Consider the following 24,484-nt stretch of genomic DNA (forward strand, 5'->3'; position numbering starts at 1 on the left):
GTAAATATTATAATTAGAGAAGTATAGTCAATTCTCTATACTATTAGTTATTAGCGTATTATTAATAAAGGTAATACTCGTTAGTAGTACAGTTCTTAACTTAAATATCGTCCTACGGATTATTAGATTAGTATTAGCGGAGTACCAATTGTACTATTAACTAACTCGTTAATAGGAAGAATAATAGTAACTACTACCAACGCGGCCTTTTACTTAGCCGTTATACGCGGCTTACGTATAAAAGTAAGCTTCTTCTTAATATTTAAATTATTTTTAGATATAGTTAGGAATAGGGTTATTGTACTTTATTTAACCGTTATACGTAATTTGCGTATAGAAGTAAGCTCCTTCTTAATATTTGGATTAGTTTTAAATATAATTCGGAATAGGGTTATTATAATTTAAAGTAGAATTATTATAATTTAGAGTAGGATTTATTATAGTTTGTAGTACTATTATTGTAATTTGGGGTAGAGTTATTATAATTTAGGATAGGATTTATTATAATTTATAATAGTATTATTCGTATTTAGAGTAATATTAATTATAATTTGTAGTACTATTATTATTATTTTATATATTCTATTATTCTCCTAAGTATTCTTACTAATATTTAGTTAGTATTAGTAGCGCCGAATTGGGTATAAAGGTAGTTGAAGATTAGTTTTCGAACGGAAATTAGAAAGTAAAATTGGATATTATTAATCTTATAGTTATTATTCTCGAGGAGGCCAAAATTCAATTTTTCGTCTAAATAAAGCAGGAAAGTCATCCGAAATTGGTAGGAAATTTATTGGATTATTAAAAGAAATTAATAAAATCGTTAGAAGAAGTTCGCTAGAAGTTGGACAGAAAGCCTATTATCTTTCGGGAATAAATTAATAGAGGATTAAGAATAAGAAGAAGAACAAGGATAGGAACTAGAACTAGAAAAGGAAAGGGAAAGGGAAAGGGAAAGGGAAAGGGAAAAGGAAAGGGAAAGGGAAAGGGAAAGGGAAAGGGAAAGGGAAAGGGAAAGGGAAAGGGAATAGGAATAGGAATAGGAATAATAATAATAAAGATAATAAAGATAATAAGGATATTAAAGATATTAAGGATAATAATTACAGAGGTAAGAATAATACTTACCTATATACCCGAAAGTAAAAAAAAATTAAAGTAACTTTGCCGGCCCTCCGCCTAAATTAACAGCTCTACTAATATAAATATTAACTTATTATTTTAGGATATTAGCGGCTTACTAATTTAAATTTTATATCTTATTATTATTATTACAAAAGGAGAGGCTAAATTATAAAATTAATAAATAAAATAAAATAAATAGAAGGATAGGTAATTAATGTACCCTTTTAACCCACAACAGCATTAACCTTAGTCTTAATAAAAGTAAATTCGTTTAAATCAAATTAGTAGAAGGCGCAACGGTAAGCTAAAATATAATTAAAGCCGGAGAGGGGTAATTAAAACTCTTTAATCTACTACGCTTTAATAATAAAATAAACTCACCTCAGTAATTTAGGGTTGTAATAGCCTCGCCTCGCTAATTTAGTAACTGAAGAAAGCGGGGTCGATAGTCTTAATCCATTTAGTAATCTCGAAATCGAAAATAAAATTTCGGTTTTAAATCGCTAGAAATAGACCGGCTTTAAATTATTATTTATAAAACAAAATTAATTAAAGGTAAAGAAATAAAATATAGATAAGTAAATTAAAATTATTAAGAGGAGGAAAGGTTACAAAGGTAGCAAATAGGATTCTAAAAAGTTAATATATATATTAAACTATTAAATATACTACCCCTATAAAGGAAGGGTACGTTGTATACTATACCCAAACGGGCAAAATTATTATCTTAACAAAGCGTACAAATATCTTTATTACTATAAGACCGCTATAATTTTTTTTTTATACTAGCTTTAGTAGCCTTCCCGTATTTACCTATATATTAGTCTATATATTTAATTTCAAAGAATCTATCTAACTAACAAATAAAGTTCGATAAAGTAGAATAAATTAGCAAATAACCAATATATATACAACTAACTAAGCTCTAAGCTTGAATATAGAAGCTAAAATTTAAAATCGATTTAATTTTTATCGATTTTAATTTAATCGTTTTCAGAATTTCTCCCTCTTAGCCACCCTCCTACACCCCAATTTTAATATAATAACCTTAATACTACTATATTAATTACAATTCTATTAACTACTAATTAGTAAGAATACCCTTATATTTCTCTATAGGATATTTAATAATAATTAATAATAAACGTAAAATATATTTAGTAATAAGTAATACTAATCCTATTCTCTAACGAATTAATTATATACCTCCACCCTAATTAGCACATTATATACCGTATTTATTTAATCTAACTACAAAAATAGCAATAATAATACAACCGCAATACTAATACTAATACTATTACCAATCCCTCTTTAATATATTTATTAAAATCTTATATTATTAATAAATTTAAATCCTTAACTCAACTAATTGCAACTACAATAACTACTAACACTTAAGAGTAATTATAAAATTAAAATAGTAAACGCAACCTTATATTTTTAATTACCACACCCCGTAATTTACTTTAAGGACGAATTTTTAAAGCTACTAAAGCCTCCCTTCTATAATTAAAAATTATATAACCTAATCGAAAAGGGAACTACTTCTAATCGGGAATAGATATTTAGTAAAACGCTTCCGCAGGGAATTAAACATCCAAAAACTAGGTAGTATAATCCTCCTCCTCCTCTTTATCCTTATAATTACTAGGGAGACGCTAATATATACGTATATTACTACTTACAATAATAGAACTACTATTATTATCCTATATAAATATTTTATTTCAAATTAGAAACTCAATTATATAATATACCTAACTCCCCTCCTTCTCCACCTTTTTAACTTCAATATTAATATATATTTTACATATAACCTTAATTATTAATATAAACCTCCTCGCTAATATAGGGTTATTCTACTTCTTAGTAAAATATAATATTAAAATTTATTTATTTAAATAATAAAATTTATCGGTAAGGATCTCTATAGCCCGCTAAACGTATTCCTTATCCGTCCGAAGTAAACTTAATATTACCGCCGGAGTTACTACTATAGTTACTTAGGTATATAATTTTAATATATCGCCTATCTTTTCTAGAAAACTAACCTTCACTTAAGATATTTCTCTCTAAATATTAGTATTCGCCTCTATACTATTTACTATACAATCTATAATAAAAGTAGCTTACCCGTAGGGTATTTTCTTTAATTAATTATTATAATTTACTTTCTCTTTATTTTTAATAGGCATTTTAATATTTACTACCTCGTTACTAGTAGTAGTAGTAACTACACCCCAAAACCTCTTATATAATTTACAATTAGGTATAATTTTATTTCTAAACTATTTAAAATAGGAATTATACTATATTTTATAATTAATTATTATTATTTATAATAATAAATAAAATAAGGAATAGGGTATTAACCTTAATAAATTCTATTCAATCCTCCATTTCGTATATATACCTCTTATTATTATACTAAAAACCCATCCCTATTATTTTACCTAACTACTCTTAATACCTAAACTACCGCTTAATAACTTCGATTAATTTCTTTACCCTAATGTAGTTATAGAATTCCTACTCCTCTATCGAATTATAACTATATTTCTTTAGGAGCTCTTTAAAAATATATTCGAACGCTTCCTAAGAATATATACTATTTTTATTAAGGTTATTAATATTATAGAGCTACTTAAAAATAAAGAGTTTAACCTCTAAGGGGGCAACGGCCCGAGGCTTACGGCCTCCCTTCCTAACCTTCTTTATTTTAGGGTTTAGTATTATAACCTTCCCCTTTTTTATTTTAGAGTTTAATATTATAGCTTTCCCCTTCTTTATTTTAAGGTTTAGTACTATAACCTTCCCGGCCTTCTTCGTTTTAAGGTTTAGTATTATAACCTTTTTAACCGCTTTAATAATAATCTTAGTAGCTTCCTCGGTAGCCGCCTCGGGGTTATTTAATTTCTCTTATTCCTCCCCGTTGAATTTATCCTAATTATTATCCTAATTATTATCCTAATTATTATCCTAATTATTATCCTAATTATTATCCTTACTATAGTCTTTATTATTATTATCCTAATCGTTATCTTAATTATCGTCCTTATTATAATTTTTATTATCGTTATCCTAATCGTCTTTATCCTAATCCTCCTTAAAGGACCCGAAATTTAGAATCTAGCTATTAATTAAATAGTTAAGTATCGCCTAAAAGGCTTCTAAATAATGGGGCCTACTAGTATTAATATTACTAAAAGGGGGGGACGGTAATTAAGTAATAATAACTAGTTTTTTAGTAGAACCCTTTTTAGTAAATTTACTTTAGGAGGTAGTAGGGTTATTAGGTTAGGACCGAGTCCCCTACTTATTTTTTTAGCGCTTTAAAGTAAAACGAATAGAAGTACTGCTAAATTTTTTATTAAAGGTAGCGGGGCTAAGTAATAATGCTTTTTTACGTTTTAGTAGTATAATAGATAGAGGGTAATAAATTGAATTAATAAATAAAATAATTAGTATAATTAACGGCCAATTATTATATAATCGAGAAAAATAATAAATAAAATTATTAGCGATACATCTTTCTATTTGGTAGTTAATCTTCTACCTTTATACCTCGTTATTATATAGCAATCCCTATTCCTATTACCTTATATCGATACTACGCCTTCCGAATTAGAAACCGAAGTATAGAAGGTATTAATACTATATATAGTATCGCAATATTAATAAACCCTGTACTACAAATGCTAGAACAAGCGGGTACGCTGTATACTAGCTGTATAAGGGGGGTATAGATGTTTATACGGCGCATGTGAAAGGTAGTCCAAGCTTTACCGTATGAAGCTATACGGCAACCTCCTTTGTACGGCAACCGTACGAGAACAAACGCAGCCTAAGCTATTATATGCGACAGACAAGCTGACTTTGAGGTAGGCTGCAAACAACTGGGTTGTGTAGCTACCTGCTTGTGTTCATCAATGTCTGCGTGAGTTGGAGATGTAGATATATTCTATCCAAGGGCGCGTGAAACATCCCGTTTCTTGGTGTCTCGTCGCCTCTCTGGTCTGCACACTTCTTCCCGGTTCTTCACTTGTTATTTTCATCATTGCATTATTTCAAGTCTATTATTCATCACTCATTTTGGCTGACGATCAATCTGCCCTATGGATTCATCCAGAGGAACTACTTTCTACAGGAGTCACGATCATCACGACTGGAATCACCATGTTGATGATTCCCCACAGCATTTGCCCTCTAGTGTCCACATGCTGGAGGAGAATGTACCGCTCCAAGATCAACCGGGACTTACAGATTCTCGACGTTTCCCGGATTTGGAGAGAACTGGCCCATCTCTGAGGGGGCTCGAAAACATCAATCATGATTGTCCTTGGCAACCAGGACGCTCTAGACGTGTCCTATATCTCGGTTATGCTCCTTTGCTCCTGAGTCTGGCTTGTGAGTACAGAATCTCCTCAGTACTTGAAGTATACATGTACTGATTGAAGCTGCCAGGTACTCTTTTGGCCATTTACGTTATCTTCAACAGCCAGGGCCAGCTGGTCAGCGAATGGGCTGGTACAAATCGCATGCAGCCTGGTCAGCTCTTGGCTTTCACTTCAACTGCTGCAAATTCTTTGATGATGTTTGCCTACGTTCAGGGATGGGTGTCCTTTTTCTGGATACAAGCACTCAAAGGCAACATGCCTGTGTCCAATCTCCACTATAACTGGGAGGCAGCCACGAGTCTTTGGGTATCTCTCAAATCCTTGGTGCGAAAAAGGGCTCGCCGCGTCAGTGTTGGTGAGTTTATCTTCATTTACGTACTCGCCCCCCACACTATACACAAGTCTGCGCTTGATCTGTGGTTAACTGATTCAACCGTCATCAAGTATCGATCCTCGTGGCCATAACGTCCTTCTTCCGGGGCCCTCTTATACAAAAAGGCTCCTACATCCGAACCATCGATCCAGAGCGCAAAGGTACTATTGGTCTTCAAGTTCTACCCACTACTGGGGTTTGGGATTTACAATCCTCTGATACTCCCAAATTCAAGCGAATGTTCTCAGACGTAATGAGAGAGTATCAGGCCAGGACTCCCATCCACATTCCCGGACCAAATTGCAACAAATGTTCCTTAAGTGTTGAGGTAAGTACAGATACCCCAAGTTCTCCGCAGAGGTTGGGTTTCAGAAGGAATCAAGGCTAATTTACGTTTGTGGTATCCCACCAGGGGTTTGGATTTGAATACGTGAATAGATACAACCAATCAGACTCATATCTCTACCTGAAGCGCCCGCCAGCAGGTTACAGCGAGAGCCCGATTTTCAATGTTACAACCAGTGCCAGTGATGACAACAAATATATTAAGGTTGATATCGTACGGAAGGCCTCGAATGATTGCGATACGAACGTCATCACAACGACACATCATCTATTTCCCTCAACGGTTAAGTATGACTTGTTCCTGGACGGACAAAATGCCACCTTTCAAACAAGCGACTGGCAGAATGACAGTGTTGTTCGGCGGCTGTACGTATCTTCCCATGAGAATGAGGCCCGAGTCTACCTTTTCGAGTGTTGGACCTGGCTGCAGCTACCGTTCCACTGACGAGTCTTAGAGATCTATCGTCGACAAAACAAGGCCATCAAAATTGGTTTCTGTCCTACTTTGGGCAAATAGTCAATCATTTCTGGGGCGCCGAAACGGTCCTGACCATGGCCTGGGACGACATATTCTTGTATGGCCCGACGGGGACCTGGATGACTTGGGACTTTACGACACCGGATCCAGACGATCCAAAAGGCCAAATTCGGACTTGGGTGGACTACAGAGGAGCAACATCCTTCTTGTGCGAACAAAACTCTCGCGACCTAAGCGCATGAGGTCCAGGTTTCGACGATCCGACTAATGATATTTTGAACGGTTTTCGAGAGCTGGCCTTGCGCCTGTCCATCCAGGAGGCAATTGATAAAAACAAGGCTGCTGCTGCGGCAGGTGGCAGGACAGAAGACAACCCAGCCTTTGTGCAGAGGGTTGACTACACCAGTTATCAGCTCTATACCGTATACGCCGTCAACAAGCCGGCCCTTGTCCTAGCGGTAGTGGTTAGTCTTCTCGGTCCTATCTCGATCCTCTCTCTATTCAAAGGTTGGACAACCCTCGGGAGAGACTTTTCCCTAAGCCCATTCGAGCTGGCCAACTCGTTCCTCCTCCGGTTGCCACCGCCCTCGTCGTCGCCTCGGTCAAACAGCAGCGGCGACTCTATTTCCGAACTGAAGGAAAGACAACATCAGCTGGCCTCGCTCCTTGCTAGCTGCAGCAGTAATGCCTCGGCTGAGAAAGTACTTGAGTCGATCTGTCAAAGAGCAGAGGCGGCTAGTGACGGAGTCAATGGCACGACGACCAAGGAGCCAGTGGTGCAGTATGGAGTGCTTGACGGTACAGGCCTGCTTGGTTTTGCTATTTCGGATGTAAATGGCGTTATTCATGCTCGGAAACCAAGAGAGGGAGAAATACTATGATTTGGACTTTATGTCACTTACGACTTGGGTTTTTTTGTGGCGTCGTTGGGTTTGAAAGTGTTTTTGTGGTACTAATGTGGGATGCTTTCCTTCTAGTTGTGACTGGTGTCAGGAAATGATGATACACATGATACCGCCTTGTTGTAGCTGAACGTTCCACAAATTACCTTCTACCCGCTAGCTGAAAGTTAATGAAACAAGGGGCCTCTACTTCCCTTATCCTCAGAAGTCAAGAAGGCATTCCAGGACGGCGCTTGGTGCGATACTTAGGGCAGGAACGATTTGGCAGGAAATGGCAGGGGAGATTGTCTGCATAATAGAGGCTGCAGAGCATTGCTCTCGCGGGACAGGAGCATACCTCTGCATAGAACTCTAACAGCAGCTTGCCTCTAAGTACATGAGGGCATGAATTCGCCGGAGCAGTACCATAGATCTCGAAGAGACTTGATCAAAAAAAAGACGAACAAATGATTCCCTCGTGAAGACAGCTCGCCTCATAACAAAGGGAAATACTGTCATCAAGGTACGTAATTATTTTTTCACATTGAAATTGAATATGAGGGTCGTCAAAATAAGCTTTCAACTCAAGCCTTTTCCGCTACAGCCAATCACCATCGTCGTCTTACACGTGTAATATAAAAGCCACGCATCCAGGTTCATTTCTCACTGTCTGCCTACATAGTGTACTTACCGTACCAAACATTGACATTCGAATCATGAGAACTCGATCTTGACAGGTACATGTCAATTTACCTACATAAGAAACATCCATCCACCTTCCCATCATTACATATGCATATATATATATATATGGTTTTCGTATTACCTAAACTACCTAAACTACTCCTGTCTGCACCACACCAAACACGATCCATCTACCTTCCCTTTCATACCTACGTAGCAACAAAGGATCCATATCGATTCGTAACTCATATCCATCCCTGTTATTGCCCTATTGCCCTATTGTCCCGTTATCCCGTTATCCCGTCGTGCCTCCTATGTAGAGGTAGTAATCTTTGTCACTACCGTCTGCTGCCATCATATCGTGGTTTGGTGGGATTTGTTAACAGACTGAGTGAGACCATGCGATCATGTCCTGCAAGCAAGCGCCTTTGACTTGTCCCTTTGTCTTTCTTTGTATGTGGACCATACCGACACGTCAAGTGAACCCCATGCAAGAAATGCAATAAATGCAATAAATGTAATAAATGTAATAATGGAAAGCAAATAAGAGGAAAGAGATAGGAGGGCGAAAGTGGAAAGCAAAAACACAAAGGCAAGGAAGTAAGATGTGTAGAGCAAAAGGTCAAGAAAGTAGAGGGGTAAGGAACGTATGGTTGAAGGTCTAATCAAGACCGGGCAGCTGCTGAGATTCAAGAGAGCCGGCCAGAGCCAAGGTTGGCATTTTGTCTGTTACCAGATCACCACTGCCATGTATGTATGGTGTGTGCACGGCAATTACCATGTTGTAGTAGAGGTACTTTGCAATCGGCTGCCATAATGTAGGCTATGCTAGTCCGCCCTTGAAAGCTTAAAAAAAAAAAAAAAAAAAAAAAAAAAAAAAAAAAAAAAAAAAAAAAAATGTAAATTGACACGGCAGTACATAGATGCCTGACAAAACAAAACAAAAACAAGGAACGGGCTGTCCCTTGCGAGTAAAATGTAATTGAAAAGGGCCTTGTCGAAAAGGCGTACAAGATTAAATTAAACAAACAAGACAGCAAGCGCCATTGTATGCCCCAGTGAAAGCTGTATCAACCGTTCTGCGGGAGATATAAAAAAAAGCAAATTAATAATCCCTCCAGCAAGCACCGAGCGCCAGAGGATATGATATGGAAAGCAAATAAGCAAGGTACCCAACCCCCCCAAATCGTGAATCCCGTGTGTGTGCGTGTGTGTGTGTGTGTGTGTGTGTGTGTGTGTGTGTGTGTAAGAGGCCCAGTTCCGGGTAACTTCATGTACCAAACCAACCAACCAACCAACCAAACCAACAAAGCAGTCAGTTGCGAAAAATCAATATGTATCACCAAGCATACCCCCCACCACCATAATCGTCATCCCTGTCCATCCCATCCCACTCGGAATCCTCCTCATCATCATCGCCGCTGCCATCCACAAAGTCCTCCATGGTCAACGTCTGCTCCGTCAACTTCTGGTTGTCCAACTGCAGCTCCACCTTCTCGCACCAGCCATGTCTGTAGAGAATCTCGCCCGCTACGTTGGCTTCTCTAGGCGAAAGAGATAATTCCTCTGCTGATAATGATAGCGAGGAAGCCACGGATACTTCGCGTTCGCCGCGTTGGGCGCTGTGGCCGCGTGAAGGCGAGGGTGTGCCGCCGTTGGATGATGATGAGGAGGAGCCAGAGGATAAAGCTGCGATGCGGGCGCTTCGGCGGGTAGAGAGAGAGGACGACGAAGGCCCTTGTTGGGCTTCGATGGATTGGGCTACCCAGTTATCGGTGCGGGACCGTTTGGTAGCAGAAGGGGGTAGTTTGCTCGTTGAGAAGGTGGGTATTATCTGCTTGTGCTTGTTGGGGGTGGGTGTTGGTACGGGGCGTAGTGTGAAGGGTGGCTTGGGATCTTCCCATTTGCGGAGAAAGACACCCTTGAGACGGGCTTCCCATCTATCGCGCATTTCGGAACGCTGGCGGATGGGAATGTTGAGTTTGGCGTTGATATCGATGATGCGTAAGTCGGGAAGATCGGGAGCGGCTTTGATCAGGGACTGGAAGAGGTTCTCGGCTGCGTCGGCGGACCACTTGCGCATGTTCTGAAGCTCGAGGGTGCGCAGACTCACTGGCCACTCGGGGACTTCTTGGACGCTGAGGACCTCGTCATAGCTGGGGTCTGAGTCGTTGTAGAATTCATGGTGGTTGTATGTTTTCAGATCTACGCTCAGCGTTTGCAAGTGTGGACAGGCAGTGCCCAGGACAGTGAGGAAACTCAAGCTGAGGGACTGGTTATGCTTTAGATAGAGATGTTCAAGATGGTAGGCACGGGTCAGAAGGTATTCCGAAAAATCATCGGCAGTGATTTCCCAGCAGTTGACGAGCTCCAGCGTCTTCAAGGTTTTGGGAAGAAGACGGAGCAAGTAGTCGTTTGCAATAGTGGAGGATTCGATAGACAGATACTCCAGTTGGGGAAGAACGTTAATGGCATGGGCAAACTCGCTGATCAAGAAGTTTTCGAACCCTTCATCTTCTTGGACAACGGCTGGCCAGTTATGCAGGGGCATCGAAGGAACCTGGAAGTTCTGAAGGCAAAGTTTCTTGAGCTTTGAAAAAGCCGGAGTTTGGTGAATGATGGCAGGACTTTGCAAAGTCATGTCGGGGGTCATCAACCTTCCGTTCCATCTCCAGGCCTCGAGTTCGAGCGGCTTGTGCTTGGTTCCCGGAGGGTCGCCGCCGTTGAGGAAGTTCCACAATGCAGTTGGATATTTCCATCTGAGGCTCGCTTCAAGAGATCGGAATGGGGCATCGTCCTTTGCATGGAAGAAGTCGATAGACATGAGCTGTGGGACATTGGTGAAAAGGGCTTCCCAGTCGAGATGTTGCCCTTTATAAGTCTTGGAAGCAATCTCCTCAACATCGATGCGCAACTTTTTTACTTTCCACCTGTAGCGATACTTCATCTTTGAGGGATCCGAGGACAAGAGCGCCACGAGTCCATGTGCCATTTTCCGCGTGAGCAAGGGGGGAGAGTAATACAAGGCCGTCAGGGCTGGTTCCGCAAGTTCCCTGCACAGACGGCTCGCAGATAAGAGAAGGTTGACAGCATCTCGATCACGCTCAGCGGATGCAAACTTGAAAATCAAGAGCCAGAGCTCATAGGGAAGATGTTGCCATGGAGGGATGACTTTGGGTTCCTTTTCGGCAGTGTCTTTTTCGGCACCGCCAGAGTGGACAAGGTCCAATTTAGATTTCCTGAACGAAGCGGGCGTGCGTCTCTTAGTGGCAGTCGCCGGCGTGTCTCTTCTTCTCTTTCGCTCTGGGGTACGTGGAACTGACGATTTCCTGGCTCTGGCTACGGATGTGGCCGTTGCTCTGCCCCTGCGAGGAGTGGGGGGACTTTCCTGGTCGGTGTTGACAATGTCGTCATCTTCTCCGTCGGTGTCTTCATGGAAGAAGCCGGACCGGGGACGGCGCCGTTTTCCTAGCGCCTGGCGACCGGAGGAGGCAACTGCTCGTGACTTATTGTTGAGCTCGGTCCGAGATGGACGCCCCCGTCTTGATATGGCGGACCTGCGTGCGGGTTGCCGTGCATCTTGTTCTCCGTCATCATCATCTTCTTCTTCTTCTTCGCTGTCGCTTTCATCAGACGTAGTAGAGGCACTGTCGCTATCGTCGGAAGAGTCTTCACGATAGTTGATGGACGACTTACGCGGGCGAATATTGTGATTTGTAGTGCTGGTGTTGTTGTCATCACCTCTACGGCCGTTGATCGAACGACGTGGACCACCACCACCACTGTTCCGGGCTGCCCCTGCTGCTGAATCCCCGCTGCGAGCGCTTCGTCTTAGTGGGCTCGCTGGGCCCAGATTTGATGTCGCACCGCGGCCGATTGCAACACCAACAGCGGCTCCCACAGCACCACCCCCCTGACTCCCGGCTCGGCGTGGCCGCAGACTACGGCCACCACCCACTGCCGCCGCTACTTCTAACGCCTCCGTCGCCGATAATGCAGATGATCTAGTACGGCTTCGCGCCGAAGCCCGCCGGGCCTCCACCTTGGACATGGCTACTAGCTGTGCTGTTCAGCAAGCGGCATCGAGTGGTGCGAAAGGGTTTGTTTGCAATTGATTGTTTGTTTGTGGATATGTACGAGTAGCAAAGAAAGAATATGGCAAGGTGCATCCAGCAAGGTTGCAGTCAGTTTGTTTTGTTGCCTTGGTGTTGTTTAAAGAAGACGGATGGTTGCGAGTCGGAAGATGGCTTCGGTTTGCGACTGATGATGAATGGTCCGGTCGCAGTGAGCACAGAACCAGTCCGGAACAGGAAGTGGTCAACCCTGTCAGTCAATCAATAAATGCCCTGGAAGTGGGAGGCGCTTTGGGTTTGCTTGCTCACTGTGCGGAAGTGCTAAACCGACAATGCCGTTCGATTTCGTCCCTTTTCAACCAATCACGGGACCCAGCCAGCCTGCTGCACGACCCACATTAGCTAATCAAGGACTTATCTCAAATGATGCGACCGACCGAGTTCTTGGAAGTGCAACTGGGAAAAGCCAAAAAACCGCTGGTACTAAACTAACATCAGAACTCAATGTCATGCTGTTGATGTTGTCGACTATATTCGTTCCAAGCATCGTTGACATATGACTAATCTTTAAGGATGCAAAATTCTGGAAGGAGAGACCTCGAAGTGGATGCAGGCAGAACTCCGGACCTTCCTGGCATGACACTGACAAAGCGACTGCTCAAGATAAAGACAAGACGGACCAAGCCGCTCTCGATGCACCGTCCACAATGAGGAAAAAAAAGAAAAAAAACCAGGGACTCTTTGTATCATGTCCATCTTGCACCAAAGTCAAATTCCGGCATTTCAAGGGATCAAAAAGAGAACAAAAAGAAAAAAAAAATTTAAAATTTTTTTTTTTTTTTTTAAATAAATTGGTGACGCCGCAGCATACTATGCTGGCAAAAGAAAAGATAACTCGATCCACCCAGGGGTCGAACCTGGAACCTCCTGATTCGTAGTCAGACGCTCTGCCATTGAGCCAGCGGACCTTGTTGAACATCACCTTGGCATGTTCCAGCTATAGGAGGACATCGAGGTATCATTTCCTTTTTCACTAATTCTAGTCAGCTGCATGGGCCTATGTAAACATCGTGCGGTTCAGCACTCAACATCCCATATACAGCCCTTTTCTATCTTGAAACGCATCGTGGCCTGTCCATGTGTATTCGTAATGACGCTACAAACGTTCCGTGATCCCTTGACTGTGAACCTCCCTTTCCCATGACCCTGTTTCCCATTAACGCCCGACAATGCATCAAACCATCTAGTAACAAGCTTGTTGAACGAAAGTTTGTCCCTAGACATTCCTGCCGTCAAGTCGCCTTCCCTTGCTCTCTGTCGGCTTCTTCTCGCCTTGCGCCGCCTTGTCGTCACCATCGCTGCTCTTCTTCTTCGGGACTCCTCCCCGGAGCGTCTGTCCCTGGCCCGCAAAGTGCGGCTGCTTCGCCGCCGCCGCCTCCCTCTCCTTATCTGCGGCAGTTTTGACAGGCTTGATCTCGTAGCCCAAGAAGAGCTTGTTGGGCGGCAGACGCAACGGCAACGGGCCGTTGTTGTTTTTCCTCCTGGGCAGCACCACGTCCTTAACGTTGGTCGACGTACCCGCCACCGGCGTCGCCGGCTTCGGTGTTCCCGTCTTGCTACCCTTCTTCGCCGCCAACCGCAGACCCTCACCTTGAAAGTTGCCCACCGACGTGGTGGTGGCTCCTGGTGCGATGGCATCGTAGTTGATAGCCTGCGCCATGGTTCCCTGGTTGTGCAAAAGACCACCCGCCGGAAGTCCTCCGCCAACAGCCCTTCCGTTGCGTGGTGTGCTGGTACCACTGCCTTGTGTCTGTCGCGAAGGCTCGACGTAGCCAACTGGCGGCGCAAAATCGACGCTGACGTCTGTCTCGATCATGCAGACACCCATCTTGGCCGTCTCCGGCTTGACGTCCAGTACCGCCATTTCGTAGATCTCATCGTTGTACTCAAAGTTGAAAACGTCGCCCTTGGTCAGCGCCGCAAAGTTCCGGAAGGCCTTTTCGAGGACGGCACGAGGGTCGCTGATGTCGAGGAAGTTGACCGATTGCGGTTGGAGCTTGACAAGCCTGGCAAGCTCGAGAGATGTCGTCTTGATCTGAATCATGTCGCCCACGTCGAGCTTGAGGGTCTGCATCATCCACTGCGGGATGTAGGCCCTGCCCTCCTCAGCCACGAACTCCAGAACACCGGCGTGTGTGTGGGTGCCCTGCGAGCCGTTGATAAGCTCTAGCATGATGGGCCATTGGACGTGTAGTCGCGAAACCTTGTCGAGAGCGGAGGGCGGGAGCAGAATCTTGGAGCCGTAGTTGAGTTCAGGTCGTTCGGCACCGGGCGCCATGACAAGGGGGTAGCAGCGGTAGTACTCATCGAAGCGTTGCGCGCCCCGAGAGCGACCAGTGGCGCGACTGTAGATGTCTCCATACTGTCATGGGCACATGTTAGAATGTTTCAAGAGATAGAGGGGTCGAAAAGCTGTCTTGATAATCGAGCGTGAGGACAAGGATAGCTTACCATGATCGCGAGGGAGCTGCTAGAGATGGAGTAAAGTATTTTGCAGAAAGGGAAACGACAGGGAATTTGTATTAAGAGGGGAGATCTCGAGGTAAGCTTCGCAGAATAGGTAGTGGGATCCGGAACAGCAGAGCGTGACAAGCGATAGTGAAAGGGAGGTTGCGACGATGTTGAAATAACCTGACCGCGTGGAAGGTTCCAAAGGCAACAACGCAGATGACATAACTGGGCCCGAAAGTTACAGGCACGTTAGGTAATAATTGGAGCCCTGGCATGGGTACCGTACAGTACCTACCTCTATGTATCTGCCGCCTCGGCGGCCCGGATTGGCGGGGTGAGAAGGTGCCGCCGTGGCGTCAGATCTGTGAAACCGTGCTGCCGTGGCGCGAGCTCCCCCCCTTCTTAAACGCTTAGGTCAAAGGTACCTTGAGCGCTGCCTGTCCACTGCAGAACGCTCTGGACCTTGATGGCAGTGGAGAGCTCCATGTTATCCGTTGGGGCTGACAACGGGTAAGGTACCTCTAGTGATGTTCTTCCTTGATATTCCCAATTCGCCATCTAGATCCTCTCTTAAACACCATCCTCTACTTGTAGAGTTGTCATTCGCCGTCGACCCAGGCAAAACAGTCATCATTTCAGGCCATATCTACACAAAGTCTGCGATACAGGGGCAGAATAGGCCATTCTATCAAGACGACATAACCTTTACACGCTGACGTCAACGCCTACACACCAACACACGAGATTGAAGACAACAGCCACCACCATGTCCTCCCGCTTCTCCGCCGCGCGCCCCAAACGCGCCAGCGAAGCTTACGCCCGCGCCCACCACGGCGAATCGCGCTCCAACGACGACGACGACACCTCCAGCGGGCCGTCCCACAAAAAAGTCAAGTTCGACGTGCGCAACCCCTCCGCGCTCGCGCCCTCAGCGCACGATGACGACCTCGACGAAGCTGACGAGGAGGTTCTTGCCGCCGACGTGATCGGTGGGCTTTCCCGAGCCACCAAGCGCGGCGCGGTCAACATCGATGGGTACGATTCCGATTCCGACAATGACAACCTGGAAGACCGCGCGGAAGCCCGAGGGAAGAGCCGCAAGAAGGGCAAAGACGCCGAGGACGTGGATCTGGCCGAGATGATGGATAATTACAACAAGCCTTCCAACGGGGCAGGGAAAGATGCCGATGAAGATGACGAGGTAGACATGTTTGGCGATTTGGAAGACGACGACGGTGCTCAACCAACGACAGCCGGTGGTGGCTCTGCGAAGGACAAAAAATCCGTCCACTTCCTCGCCGACTCGGAAATCGAAGGGCAAGACCTCTCTTCCAAAGCTGGCGGAACCATCAACATCAACCCCGCCGCCTCAGCCGAATCGGACGACGAAGACGAAGACGACGACGACGAAGAAGCCATAGCAGCCGCCATCGCCGAAGAGGGAGTAGACGAAGAGGTCGGCCTAGGCGGACTGAAGAAACATGCGCCCAAGATTGACGCCTTCAACATGCAAGCCGAGAATGAAGAGGGTGCCTTTGACGAGGCGGGCAACTACATCCGCAAAGCGGCCGACCAAAATGCCGTGCACGATAAGTGGCTGGAAGGCTTGTCCAAAAAGGAAATCAAAAAAGCGGCGTTGGCGCACGAGAAGCGCGAGGCGGAAAGGCGCGCGCAGGAGAGGGAAGATGACAAGATCGCCACTGGGGACTTGCTTAGAAACTTGATCCTGACGCTCGAAAAAGGGGAGACGGCGCTGGAGGCGCTGGCAAGACTTGGAAAAGATCAAACCAAGGGGCCCAAGAAGGTGCCCAAGTGGAAGCAAAAGAGGCAGGAAAGGAAACAGGGCATCGATTCGATGGACGTGGATGACAAGAAGGAGGAAGTGGAGGATCCGAAGCAGAAAAAGATCAGGGAGGCGATTGATGCCATTACTGAGGCGGCGGATAAGTTGTTGGGAAGGGATTATCCGGATATTTACGATAAGGAGAGGGAGTGGTTGGTGAGAGAGTATAGAGCAGAGACGGGCGAGACCTGGGTGGAGCCTACTGTTCCTGAAAAGGAGGAAGAGCAGCCATCGTCACTAAACGGACAACCCAAAATGTGGGAGTTTAGGTGGACAGATGGGAGAGACGGAGGAGGAAGCCAAGGGCCGTATGACGGGCCCACCATGAAGGCATGGCAGGATGCGGGATACTTCAAGGAGGCGGTTGAGTTCAGGCCGGTGGGCGGAGGGGAGGGGGAGTGGTCTAGGGTTGCAGCCTTCGTATGATCATCATGGTTAGGTTTTGTACGATTGTGTGTGATAGTATACCCCCGGTTCCAAGCGACGAGAGAATCAAAAGCCTTATCACCATGCTGGGAACTCCTCAGCAGCTGGTCGTCATTCGTCCCTACTATGCCCTTTCCTGCTACCCCACGCTTCGACTTTGATTCGATTCGTTGTATGATACAAACGGATATTTGCAGACTCCATGCCATCACCATAATCAGTAACATGACAAAAAACCACGACTAGGCACACATAAAGCTTAAGAAAACAGTGTTATCATAACAAAGACGCCTTTTTGATGAGCCATCCCAATTAAACGCCTAGACGAAACAAAATCATAACCCCAAGATTATTCATTAATCCTTGTAGCGCATTGTCCCATGACTGTTTAGCTGCTGGTATCCATGCTATCACCACCAGCCGCAGTAGCCGCTGGCTCTCCCGTAGCACCGCCATTGACACGGAAATCGACCACGCCATCACTGCCGATGAGCCTCTTCTCCGATTCCTGCACGAACTTGACGCTCCTGGCAGGATCGTAGAACAGCTTGAAGCTGCGCTGGACGTCCTCAACGCCGACCTGCTTGGCCTTCCTCTTGGCGCAGATTAGCTGCGACGTCGTGATGAGGTTGCTCGCATACCGGAGGCCGGCCTCGGCGCCGATCTTGGTGAGCAGGGCGAGCGCGTCGGGGGTAAGGTCGACTTCCTCCTCCTGAGCGCGAATCGTGAGAATCTGTCTGAGCTCGTCGGGCGTGTACGAGTGCGTGTTGATGATGGAAATGCGGTCGAGGAAGTCGAGCGGCAGGCCGTGGGGGCTCTTGTAGTCGGTGCCGCGGATCTTGGAGTGGCCCCGGTTGCTGGCCATGATGACGATGGGGGCCAGGTCGGACTCGAGTGCGCGGTTGATGTACGAGAAGCACTCGATGTCGAGCATGTGCACCTCGTCGATGAACAGAACACCGGGCACAATCTCGGCCTTGCCTTCTTCCTTCCACTCGGCCACCTTGGTGTTGATCTGGTCGCGGATCTCGCTGCGGATCTCGCCCGTGTCGCCCGAGAAGAGGGCGAGGAAGCCTTGGGTCCTCGAGTTGATGACGTCGATCTCGTGCAGCGTTACTGTGTGGACGACCTCCTTGCGCTTCTGTAGCTCGCCATCGGGGCATTGCAGGAACTTGGTGTCGACGCCCATGGCATCGTAGTCGCGCGACCTTGCGTACGATCGGCCCAGCTTGGTAATCTTTCCAGATGACTTGTCTATCGAGATAATGTCGCCGGCCATGACGCGCTCCTTGGTCATAGCATCGATCATCTTGCTGCCCATGTCGTAAATAGCTTCCATGTCGGTCGTCTTGATCGTAAGCTTGCCCTGCTTGGCGTGGCCGGTAACGCTCCGGTCGATCTGAATCTCCACCACCTCACCCTCCATGATCTCACTCTCTTCCTTGATCCTGACACCAATCGACTTGCGGAATGCTTGGGTGAGGGCCTCGGTCTTGGACATCTCTAGAGAGTAGATTTCGGAAGCGGCAAGGGTGGTGAAAGGGACGTCGGTGCCGAGGGACTGGGCCATACCCATGGCCAGAGCAGTCTTTCCCGTACTGTTGTTTTTCCATAGCTAGGTCAGTACACGAAACGGTATGCGCATGAGGACTGGCACAGCAAGACGAGCTAACCTGGGCGGACCGGCGATCAGCACAGCACGGCCGGCAATTTTCCCTTGCTTAATCATCTCAAGAACGACAGCAGCCGCCTTACGCGCCTTCTCCTGGCCGACAAGGCCTTGGGAGGCAACCCTGGGCTCGAGTGTATCGGCATCGACGCCCAACCCGCGGATGTGCGAGTGCGCTGCGATGAGGTTGAGACCCCGGAGGTCCTTACTCTCTCCGACGGTAACGACCTGCTATGGCATGGGCACAAGAGGTCAGCTGGTGTTCCGTCAAGGTATTGTGATGTTGGGGGGTAGGTGGGGAGCTTACAGCAGCCATATTGCCCACTGATTTGCAAGATATTAATATTGAATATGCCGATTGACGTTACAGAATTTTCCAAGAAAGGTCGCTTGGATTTGGGTATCACGGTGGGTGGGTGGTGATGGATTAGTTTGCAGGTGGATGCAGGGATGGTTTGGCAGTGAATGATGGAATGTGCTTGAAAAAGAGCGAGAAGTACGACGACGGAAGTTCAAAGCTGCAGTGCGCGTCGCCGCGCGCTGTGATGGAACTTTGCAGCGACTTCTCCAATTGCGTGCATGGGTAGACAGGCCGGGGCCTCCAGCGAGTGGTTTGTTACCGAGTTTACGTAACAATACGTCGACTTACACGCCACTGTGGCTGAGGATCCAAACGGTGACAGAGAAGGGCGGAGACTTGAAGGAACTGAAGACAGTCCTCGGACTTGTGCCGGCGGGTGGGACTGAACCTTCCCGGGCGCGGCCCTGGGGGTCCCACAAGGCCCCGGATTTTAGACCCACATCGGAATTCGATTGATTGAGCTGATCATCACAACACAAAGCCTCTTTGTCCAGCAGTCAATTTGGAAAGAGAACTAAGCAAGTCGGACGACCTGTTTATATACAGATGGAAGTTCTTTGAAAAGGCAACAGTGTTGGCAGGGGTTCGTGACTCGGATGCAAAAGGGAAGAAGATGCAAACATGCAAAATAAACATGGACGCAAGTAAGTAGTGTAGGTAGGTACGCTACTCACTGGGACCTGAAGCTAGAAGCGGCCCTCAGGGGATTCTTGGGTCAGGAGACTATATGTGAGGCATGCTGTCATCCTCCTCAACCCAGGCTAAGTGTAGAGGGACATAGGGTACCAATGCAGTGGATGTTTGATTGGAGCGAGAATGAAAGAGCTGAAGGAAATAGTAATACAACTTGAAGATATCAATAAGATAAATGTGACGTTCGGCCAGTCATACCTACATACTATGACTGGCCATTGAAGGGACAGAATGACAAGGGTCCGTAGCGCCTTCCTTGAGTGTACAGGAGAAGTTTTGTGACCTGGGAGTGGAAGAGCTGCAAATCTGCAACTCTGCTACCTTGGGCTCATTCATAGTAGTTCCCCAGAAATATTTAAACCAATTTCCCCACCCAAATGGCAGACACTTTCCTCTTTTTTTTTTTCCCCTCTCTCTTCTCCCTAGGACATCTTCGACGATTGTAAACCTGGCGTTCCGGAATGCATTCAGAACTATTAGTTCGACTGTCCATTTAGACAAGGAACAGAAAAATACATCAGCTTGTTGTATCTTTGTGCGGCAAGCCCTAGTCTGATCTCATTCCCGTCTGGAGGAGGTGCGGGGCCTCTTAAAACTTTGACTCTATCTACGCGTCTACCCGCATCGGTATCGCATTACAATCTTCAACCTACAATATTGAACATCGACACACATTTCAGGCTCAATTCCGACATTGACTGACGTCGGTCTGTACCGCTGGCACAGGTCAGCCCCACCATTGTCACAATTACACTCTCGTCTTATACCTCGCCACATATTGTCTGTTAGGCGCACGCTTGATTGCAGCGTCTCGTCTCACTGCACACCCCCATCCGTCCGCCTGGTGTCACGCACCATGTCTTCCAGGCCGCCGGACTCGTACCCGAGGCGGCCTTCCACTCTAAGCGACCGCCGACCATCGGCAGACCCCCATCCGCGTCGCGATAGCCAGCCTCGTAATGTTTACAGAGATGAACGGAGGCCCAGTTCCAGTCATGCAAGTTCTCTACCCAACAGGCCACCAAACAGTTGGAGTGATAGTCAACACCGGGATCGGGACCGGGATAGGGATAGGGATCGAGATCGGGATCGCGACCGGGACCGCGGCTTGTCTGATGCACCTGCAAGAGGCCTGACAGTCAACACACAAACCGCATCAGCCGGCGACCGTGCTCGACCTGACCATGGATTGAACACGCGTAAGCTATCAATAGCTATCCCGGATCAAATCAAGAGATCAAACGAGTGCTAATCTCTATTGCAGCGGCCACTGCCTCATCTCCTACGAGCAATTCCAGGAGTACATCAGACGCAGAGATGGGAAAATGTCTGAGGGCACTGTGCGACTCTCTTATCAGTTATACTACGCACAAATATAACCTCACTCAGGCTGAAGATGCACTCGAAAAGCGGCAAGCCGAGTACACAAAATGCACGGCTAAGCTGGCAGACTTCCCTTCAGTACCGGAACTTCAAAAGAAGTATCTGGATCGCGACACCAAGCGACGTGCGGAGTATTCCAATATGGTGCGTGTTGCTGAAGATGGTATCAAAAGGGCAAGAGAGGGTTTCCTCTCCTGCTTACTGCAGCTGATGAAGTCTGGTCAGCTGCCAGCTGCGTTATTGCCTCCAGCTTCTGCTAGCTCGAAGGAGTACGACGACAAGATCGCTGAACTGGAGCAAGCTTTATCAGATCATAAGTCCTTCACACAAACCAGGATTGACGCGCTGCAAGTTGTTTACGACGGTCTCGAATCTAAACGACTTCTGGACCAACAAAACATGGAATCCCGATTCAAGGACCTCGAGGACAAATTTGGCAAACAGCAACGAGAGTATCAAAACAAACTCGCGAAGCAGCAAGAAGACTTTTCAAAGCAACTCCAAACAGAGCTGGCTAAGCAGCGACAAGATTTTGAACAGAAATTTGCAAAGCAGAGTAAAGACCTTCCGAAACAGAGCACCAAACTGGAAGAACGGATCAACAAGATGCAGTCAGACTTAAGAAACTTTAAGGAAACCCAAGAGCAAGAACTCAAGACACAGCTAGCCAAGCAACAAAAGAAGTACGAGAAACAACTCGAGCAGCAGCTTGAGCAACAACGCGCCACGGCACAAGATAATTCCAAGCAAAGCTCTGCTAGCGAGGTAGCGTCTCTACGACAGGAGCTCGCCGACCTGCGCTACCAGCTGGGAACCAGAGAACAAGAACTTAACCAGGTCCGAGCTCAAGTTGCCGAGTTTGAGCAAAAGATGGCAAAACAGGAGGAGAAGCTAGAGAACGTCGATTTTGTAGCGCTGGATGAAGCAGCCGAGATTGTGTCATTCCAATTCCCGGCGCTCAAAGACCGCGTTACAGATCTGGAGACCAAGGCCCCTCTGGATATCTTGGGGCTTACCAAACAAGTTACAGACCTGGGGATGAAAGAGACGAATGTTTCGGGACTTGTCAAACAGGTTACGGATCTGGAGACGAAAGTAACTCAGGTTTCGGCAGCCCAGAGGGACTCTGACAGGAAACTGGAGGATTTCCAGAACAAGTTCGCGGTTACCTTTGGGCAACTCGTTGATGCTGAGCGTACCCGAATCAACAAGCTCATAAATGAAGTAAACAACCTTAAGCTGAGGCCGACTTCTGGAACGACAACTCCTCAGTCTGGAGTCAGCATGGCGAATCTCGAACCTTTGCGTGCCGAGTTCAAGCAAGCCAAAGCAGAGCAGCAAGCAACGCTTGAGGAATTGCAGCAAGCCAAAGCAGAGCAGCAAGTAAGGATTGAGGAATTGCAGCAGAAGACTTCAGCGCTGGACTTTGCAATCAGCAATCTCAACCAGCGCTTCAACAACATCACTTCTAAGCATGTAGCCGACATCTTGATCCAGCAGCTGCTTCCGGAGACGGAAAAGTGGAAGTTGGATCTCGAAGACTCGAGCCAACGGGTTGAGTCCCTTGGTAAGGAAGTTGATTTGCTCAAGGCTAGCGTCGGCATCCTGGAGGTCAAGACTGCAGGGCTCACTGTTGAGCTTGAACCTCAGGCAGGAATGAAAAGGCGCCGAACTGATCATGATGGTACACATATTGAACGTACCACTTCTAGTACCGGAGTAAGTTTGCAATTCTTGCGAATCTCGACGTTATTTAATTCAAGTCAAATACCGAGTTACTAACTTGGAAATGATTCATAGCAGGCAATCAATGCCCAATCCTAGCCCTACTGGCGTTGTTGTTCTCGTTGGTAGGAAGCTTGTACAAACACTAAAAAACCGAGTATAACTAGAGTCTGAAGTAGACTCGTATAAGTCAAGACTCCCGGCGTCAAAAGGCGTTAATATACCCCTTGAAGTTAGGTGGAAGATTACTTTGCAAATTGGCAGACCTGATAGAGCTGCCTCAAGCTAAGTGGATTTCACGTTAACAACTGGGATAGGGGGGGGGGAAGACGGAAAAAGCATGCCGACACACTTAAAGTGTAATGATACCCCAAGTATACGCAACTTTGTAAGCTGGCGAGGATACTAAGAGGAAGTGTTGAGAAACACTGGAATGCAAATTACGTAAGCAAGGATTATCGAGGTTGACCAACACTGGTGGTCATAGGAGGTGGTAGATGTTGGGCATTGATGCAGAGAAAGAAACATGTTGAGATGTTGCAAAGAGGTGAGGAACATTAATACGTTACTGCTGGAGAAATTCATGGATTACAGTACATGTTGGTACTGTGGCAATCTATTCAAGCATTTTATCAAGAAATCATCTGTATCAGATGGGTTGTGTCATGAGCGCCAGCAAACTAAAGATAGAGAGACATGACGACCAAAAGCTTAGGTATGGTTCCAAAGTCTTGGCATATAACGAACGGTGACAGTTGACCCCCTTGTCGCGGATCTTCTCGTGCTGGGGGATGAAGATCTCCCGGGTCTCACACACACTTCCTCCCCTCCCAAGTGCCGCGCCGGGCTGAGCCTGCAGTCACAGGGCTTGGTGGAGCTTGTTCCATGTTTCGCTGTAGCCCTGTGCGGCACAGCGCTACCTACCTACCTATGTAGTGACTATAGAGGTCATCAACCTGAGCCTTTGCGTTTCTTCCAACCAGCATCATCATCACGCATAGATGTAGGAGGCTTGACCTTGGAAATGTTGCATGAAAGCAAGTGAAAGAAGTGAAAGAGACAGAGGATTGGAATAGGCAGAGCAATAGACAGGTTGTGCTCACACAGTAGGTAGACATGGGCGAGCTCCATGCTCGTATGCATCATGTATGTGTTACCTGCCACAGGGCGTGCGTTGAAACGTGCCCAAGAACCATGGACCTAACGAAGCTGTCCATGCAGCAGCCTACAGGGGAAGCTGTTATGTTGGTGTTCTAAACCAAGAAGCTTCTATATGCGATCAGAATATCAATGGAGGACTCAGCTTGTATAATAATAAAAAATCACTCGAGACTCGGGCTCATTAAGGTATCATGAGGTTTTTAACCTGCTGCAGAGTCCCATGATGAATGACGGGAATATCATTTCTGCACCTCCCTGCACGCAAGCTCATATTCTGTCCAGCAATGCTTGGAAGCGGGGCAAGAAAAAAGGTAAAGCAGGAGCGCAAGCTTTAACCTTTGGCTACATCTAGA

General features: G+C 46.3%; 5 protein-coding genes and 1 non-coding gene across 6 annotated transcripts; 2 read left to right on the plus strand and 4 right to left on the minus strand.

Annotated features, from left to right (window-relative positions):
• Nucleotides 1–9,529: 9,529 nt before the first annotated feature.
• NCU06857 (hypothetical protein) lies at nucleotides 9,530–12,337 on the minus strand (the record flags this gene model as incomplete). The annotated part of the gene is made up of 1 exon (XM_958238.2): nucleotides 9,530–12,337. The coding sequence occupies one exon, from the start codon at nucleotides 12,335–12,337 to the stop codon at nucleotides 9,626–9,628; it is 2,712 nt and encodes a 903-aa protein (XP_963331.1). The 3' UTR covers nucleotides 9,530–9,625.
• Nucleotides 12,338–13,255: 918 nt separating this feature from the next.
• On the minus strand, nucleotides 13,256–13,327 carry NCU15265. Its single transcript has one exon. It is a non-coding gene; the product is annotated as a tRNA-Arg (tRNA).
• A 25-nt stretch (nucleotides 13,328–13,352) lies between these two features.
• Nucleotides 13,353–15,091, minus strand: NCU06856 (ubiquitin fusion degradation protein). The gene is made up of 2 exons (XM_958237.3): nucleotides 14,871–15,091; nucleotides 13,353–14,781 (listed from the first exon to the last, which is right to left on the minus strand). The coding sequence occupies exons 1-2, from the start codon at nucleotides 14,871–14,873 to the stop codon at nucleotides 13,636–13,638; spliced, it is 1,149 nt and encodes a 382-aa protein (XP_963330.1). The 5' UTR covers nucleotides 14,874–15,091; the 3' UTR covers nucleotides 13,353–13,635.
• A 298-nt stretch (nucleotides 15,092–15,389) lies between these two features.
• Nucleotides 15,390–17,431, plus strand: NCU06855 (hypothetical protein). The gene has a single exon (XM_958236.2). It carries the CDS (start codon nucleotides 15,637–15,639, stop codon nucleotides 17,137–17,139), a length of 1,503 nt encoding a protein of 500 aa, XP_963329.1. The 5' UTR covers nucleotides 15,390–15,636; the 3' UTR covers nucleotides 17,140–17,431.
• Nucleotides 16,991–19,353, minus strand: NCU06854 (RuvB-like helicase 2). The gene is made up of 3 exons (XM_958235.2): nucleotides 19,116–19,353; nucleotides 18,813–19,039; nucleotides 16,991–18,737 (listed from the first exon to the last, which is right to left on the minus strand). The coding sequence occupies exons 1-3, from the start codon at nucleotides 19,122–19,124 to the stop codon at nucleotides 17,528–17,530; spliced, it is 1,446 nt and encodes a 481-aa protein (XP_963328.1). The 5' UTR covers nucleotides 19,125–19,353; the 3' UTR covers nucleotides 16,991–17,527.
• Nucleotides 19,354–20,252: 899 nt separating this feature from the next.
• Nucleotides 20,253–23,610, plus strand: NCU06853 (hypothetical protein). Its single transcript, XM_958234.2, has 3 exons — nucleotides 20,253–21,061; nucleotides 21,127–22,964; nucleotides 23,046–23,610. Exons 1-3 carry the CDS (start codon nucleotides 20,719–20,721, stop codon nucleotides 23,067–23,069), a joined length of 2,205 nt encoding a protein of 734 aa, XP_963327.2. The 5' UTR covers nucleotides 20,253–20,718; the 3' UTR covers nucleotides 23,070–23,610.
• The last annotated feature ends 874 nt before the right edge of the window (nucleotides 23,611–24,484 follow it).

The sequence above is a fragment of the Neurospora crassa genome, linkage group II (assembly GCF_000182925.2).
Source record: "Neurospora crassa OR74A linkage group II, whole genome shotgun sequence".
NCBI lineage: Eukaryota > Fungi > Ascomycota > Sordariomycetes > Sordariales > Sordariaceae > Neurospora > Neurospora crassa.